The sequence below is a fragment of the Sinocyclocheilus grahami genome, unplaced genomic scaffold (genome assembly GCF_001515645.1).
Source record: "Sinocyclocheilus grahami isolate Dianchi unplaced genomic scaffold, SAMN03320097.WGS_v1.1 scaffold201.1, whole genome shotgun sequence".
Classification (NCBI taxonomy): Eukaryota; Metazoa; Chordata; class Actinopteri; order Cypriniformes; family Cyprinidae; genus Sinocyclocheilus; species Sinocyclocheilus grahami.
The window spans coordinates 910,855-915,948 of record NW_015505380.1 but is presented as its reverse complement, the minus strand read 5'-3'; the positions used below and the strand labels follow the sequence as shown (position 1 = coordinate 915,948).

At 36.5% G+C, this 5,094-nt stretch overlaps 1 protein-coding gene across 1 annotated transcript in view; it reads left to right on the top strand.

The window, feature by feature from the left end:
- The window catches only part of LOC107595353 (selenocysteine insertion sequence-binding protein 2-like), a 15,982-nt gene that overhangs the window by 10,081 nt on the left and 807 nt on the right, over window positions 1-5,094 (top strand). Inside the window, exons 3-5 of the mRNA XM_016285730.1 lie at window positions 1,296-1,590; window positions 4,190-4,322; window positions 4,961-5,088. Coding sequence (XP_016141216.1) covers window positions 1,296-1,590; window positions 4,190-4,322; window positions 4,961-5,088 — 556 coding nt within the window. The remainder of the gene's footprint in view (window positions 1-1,295; window positions 1,591-4,189; window positions 4,323-4,960; window positions 5,089-5,094) is intronic.

The following is a 5,094-nucleotide window of genomic DNA, read 5'->3' as shown; positions in this document are numbered from 1 at the left end:
ACACACACACACACACACACTTGCTTCACTATATTAGTAAGCCCATCTAATAGATTTCTGTATTTTTTCTATCAGGTTAATGACATTAAATGATACGAAACCTGTGCAAACACTAGATTTATGTACAGACATGATTTGGCTGATTTCACTAGTCTGTGTTCAACCGGTTTCACTACATTAGTGAAACTTCACAAGTATAGTCAAACCTGCATACACAGCATTAATAACCTTATTAAATCATGCAAATTTTTCTCTTTGTCTGTAGTCTAGTGTGATATAAAAGTCTATGAAATGACTTGTGTACAGTTGCATATCTGTGTGTTATTGCCTCTATTCCCGATGGATCCTGCTTCTTTCCTTTCCTGTTCACTTTGAATTGGTGGAAGTGCACACTTTGTGCCACTGTGTGTGTGTGTGTGTGTGTCACAGCTGAATCTCAGCGTGGAAATGGAAAAAACAGACAGTTTCAAACAGTTTTCCCTGTCTGCCATTGGTCAGACCAACACATAGTTCAGCCTAGGGCTTGGCGATATGGCAAAAAAAACCTCGATCAACTAGTCAACTTGAAAATGTAACTACAACATGATTCAAGTAACTTTTTCTTTATAAACCCTCTAGTTAAAGAAAATTATATTCCAAGTGCAGCACACGATGTAAATGTTCAACAAATCACTTGTTAAATATCTTTGCAGAAAAGACGCATGAACTACAAATCTTGTATAAACTTGTCTTATACATAAATGTTCAGAAATAATAAGAGGAAAATGCTTAAAAAAATTCTCAAAGTCAAGGTAATTCAAATTCAAAATGACTGAAGAAGGTTTAACACCAGTAGACTATTATTAACTATAAATGTTCTGTAAAAACAATGAAAAATCATAAATAAACAATGAACAGCAGCTTTAATTTTTTTATTCGATTGCACTGCTTTTCCATTGTTTTTCAGTTAATCATTATTTTCTCTTTACTGTTATCATTGGCATATTGTCAAAGTGTAATTCTTATCTTTGAATATCTTTGTTCTCATTTTTTAATAACAAAGATAAAATAATGACAAAGATTTTTATCTTTGCCCACTTTGGCCTAAATATCCGCCTTTTATTTTTTATATTATGCTACCTTGAAAGGCTTTGTCTTTATAATAGGGACATTAGTTTGGATGTAATGCTCAGACAGCTTGCAAAATAGAAAAACCAGCATGACAAAGAAATCGTGATATGATGTTTTTGCTGTATCGCCCACCTCTAGATCGATGCATCCCTACTTTATGAGCTGTGTTTGTGTGTGTGGTTCAGTCGGCAGATGCCTGTGTATAACGGAGATCACCGCTGGCAGCAGCTGAACCCGAGCCCCGGCGGGCCGTACCTGGCGTACCCGATCCTGTCGTCCCCGCAGGCCCCCGTCTCCAGTGATTACCCCACGTACTACCACGCCATCATGCCCACACCCTGCCCTCCTGTCATGGGCTTCTACCAGCCCTTCCCGGGGACGTACACGGGGCCCCTGCAGGCCGGCGCGCTCAACCCCGTCTCCGACTGCAGCCAGACGCAGAGAGGGAGAGGCGTCTCACGAAACCCCGTCCTAAACAAGGTATGAGACGAGTCCTTAAAGGCACAGCAGGGTTACTACGGGGTTTGGAAAAATATGGAAACAAGAAAGCGGAGTATGGAGAAATATTTCTGTTTACAGACTTTTACCCCTATTTAGTTTTTTATAATAGAAAATTAAGAATTTAATGAAAATAAATGTATTGTACAAGAAGTGAGATTTCATGGCAGATGTTTAGTGATTGTCAAATATGCACTTTTTGATTATGCAAAATGCAGGTTATAAGCATTTTGGGTTTCTTCTCACAATATGTGACCCTGGAGCACAAAACCAGTCTTAAGTGTACATTTTTCAAAATTGACATTTCTACGTCATCTGAAAGCTGAATAAATAAGCTTTCCATTGATGTATGGTTTGTTAGGATCGGACAATATCTGAAAATCTGGAATCTGAGGGTGCAAAAAAATCTAAATATTGAGAAAATCATCTTTAAAGTTGTTCAAATGAAGTTCTTAGCAATGCATATTACTAATCAAACATTAAGTTTTGATATATTTACGGTAGGAAGTTTACAAAATATCTTCATGAAACATGATCTTTACTTAATATCCTAATGATTTTTGGCATAAAAGAGAAATGTATAATTGTGACCCATACAATGTATTGTTGGCTATTGCTACAAATATCCCCCAGCGACTTAACACTGCTTTTGTGCTGCAGGGACACATATTCTTAGCACCGTATTACACAGTCTCAAGGACCTTTGCAAAAAAAAAAGAAATATACAGACTTCTATGTGCGCATGAAAAACCATTAAACTTAGCATATAGGACAATGCACACTGAGCCACCTGTTGCAGCATCAGCCCAATTGATATTAGAGGTAATACAATAAGCAAAGCCAAATTTTGAGCAAGTAGATCTCTGTTAATTCATGTGCATCCATGCTCTCGTTTTATTCATAGTGATGCACAAAGGAAATAGGTTATATAAAGCTAGAAATTGTAATGTGTAAGCATGCAAAAAAATTCCCATTAACAAACTATTCGCATGTGAATAGTTTCTCGAGGGCACACAAAAAGTTTCTTGTGTGCATGTATTTTTTTTTAATTATTTTAGGGACTTTATATATTTTCAGATGACTGTACTGTATACCAAATATAAAGCTGAAAATAATGCTCTATGAACCATTAATGTCAAATATGGTCTGAAAATTTACTGAGAGGTTTGGAAATTTGAGTATGGAATTTTAAAATGGTAAATGGGTAGGAACCCTGGGTTTTCGCCGCTAGAGGTCGCATTTTCAAAACGATAACAAAGTTGAAGCTCGATGACGCTGTGAAGGAGGATGTTCACAGATGAGGTAATGAATTCGGTAACACTTTCTATGAAGCCCATATTTATAATACATTATAAGGGTATTCTTAAGGCATTATAATGAATGCATAATGCATTATAAAAAATCTTTTAATATTTTGTATCATCTCATGAATATTCATAAGAACAGTTTTAATGTATTATAATATTCACTTATTTGTGGTTATAGCTTTTAAGAGTATGATGGTTGCATCCACTTAAGTTACAATGGATTATATTTCTCATTGTAAGTCTCATATCTTACATCTTACTTTACTTAAAGCAGACAAAGACAACTTATAAGTAATAATAATTAAAAAAAAATCTAAAAGCCATAAGATCAGATATCCGATCAGATGAATGTGTAATATGACACATTTGCTTTGAACAATTTTTATTGTACTCTGTTTATTTCTATTATTCACATTATTCTAATATGCTGATTTATTATCAGTTGTGCCGCTTCATATTTTTTTTGGGAAACTGTGATACTTTTTTCAGGATTCTTTGATGAATAACAAGTTAAATATAAATCTTTTCTAACAATATAAATCTTTGCTATCACTTCTTATCAATTTAACACATCCTCGCTGAATAAAAGTTTGAATTTCTTTCAAAAAATGAAAGAATATAAATGTACCGACCCCAAACTTTTGAACGCTAGTGTATATTGTTAGAAAAGATTTCTATTTTAAATAATGCTGTTCTTTTTAACTTTTTATTCATCAAAGAATCCTGAAAAAAGTATCACAGCTTCCAAAAAAATATGAAGCGGCACAACTGATAATAAATCAGCATATTATACTGATTTCTGAAGATCATGTGACACTGAAGACTGGAGGAATGATGCTGAAAATACAGCTGCGCATCACAGAAATACATTACAGTTTAATGTATATTAAAATAGAAAAACTTTATTTTATATTGTAATAACATTTTGCAAGATTACTGTTTTTTTCTGTATATTTGATCAAATAAATGCAGCTTTGATGAGCAGAAGATACTTCTTTAAAACACATTACATGAGTTGCCATACTTTCTACAAGCGTAAACTGAGGATAGTGCGGATATTACGCCGTTGATATGCGACAGTGGATTTTTCTTTGGATTTACAAGTCCTTGGGAACTTTTGGGATAACCTAAGTACACTACTGCATGAAATATATCACACTGTGCAAGCATTTTTTTGGATATTTTATCACGAAAATCGTACATATTGTGCCTTTATCCCACACACTCAAGTCTGCTCACTAGTGTAAACTAACACTCATGTGTGTCGCTCGCAGCAGCCAGTGGCTCAGCCAATGAGAGGCAAGCGTCCCGTGATGCGGAGCGTGGCGGTTCAGAAGGAGGTGTGTGCCGCCGGGCCTGATGGGAGATCCAAGACGGTGCTGCTGGTGGATGCAGCACAGCAGACAGGTACTGAGCTGACCTTTGAACTTTACAGGTTACTTGCAAGACATAAAAGGTCTTTTAAAGCTGCAGTCTGTAACTTTTTTTATGTGTTCGAAATTTACTAAATTAATATCGTAAGCGAGTGCATCATGAATCCATTTTCCAAACCGTGTTCTTTGCTTATCCTGAATCACTACGGTACACCTATAATAAATAAGTGTTTATTTTCGGACTATTTCAGACGGGCACTGGTGGAACCGCTGCGGAGTAGACATAAACAGAGAGAAGAATGTTCTTCTGCAAGACGCACGCAGTTCTGTTCTGTATTTAAAAGTTGAGGACTGCAGCTTTAAGTCTTCCAAAAATTAAAGCCTAGAAAGCTCTTAAATTGCAGCAGAAAGTCATGGCATTAAATGTTGCATGAACTGCAAAGAATGAATCTCTTCCTCAGTATTTTAGTTTTGTTCTAAACGTCCTAAAATGAATTTAAACGGAAAGGAGATTTTTGTATTTTGAAACTGTGAAGTGTTGCTAATACAAGAGGCCATATTGATGTTCCCTTCGATTTGTTCCTTATTAAACGTACTTTCATAAACACTGCTGAACTCCTGCTTTATTCCTGAGCCAGTGAGCCCTGAGCTCTGAACACACTGTGTTTTCAGATTTCCCCGGCGAGGCGTCTGGCAGCGTCAGATGTGCGTCGGATCAGGCGAGTCCTCAGTGGAAGAATAAAGCTGGGCGCAGACACACATCTCAGCAGGAGTCGTCCAGCGAGCAGGGAGCCAGCGAGGCCGAC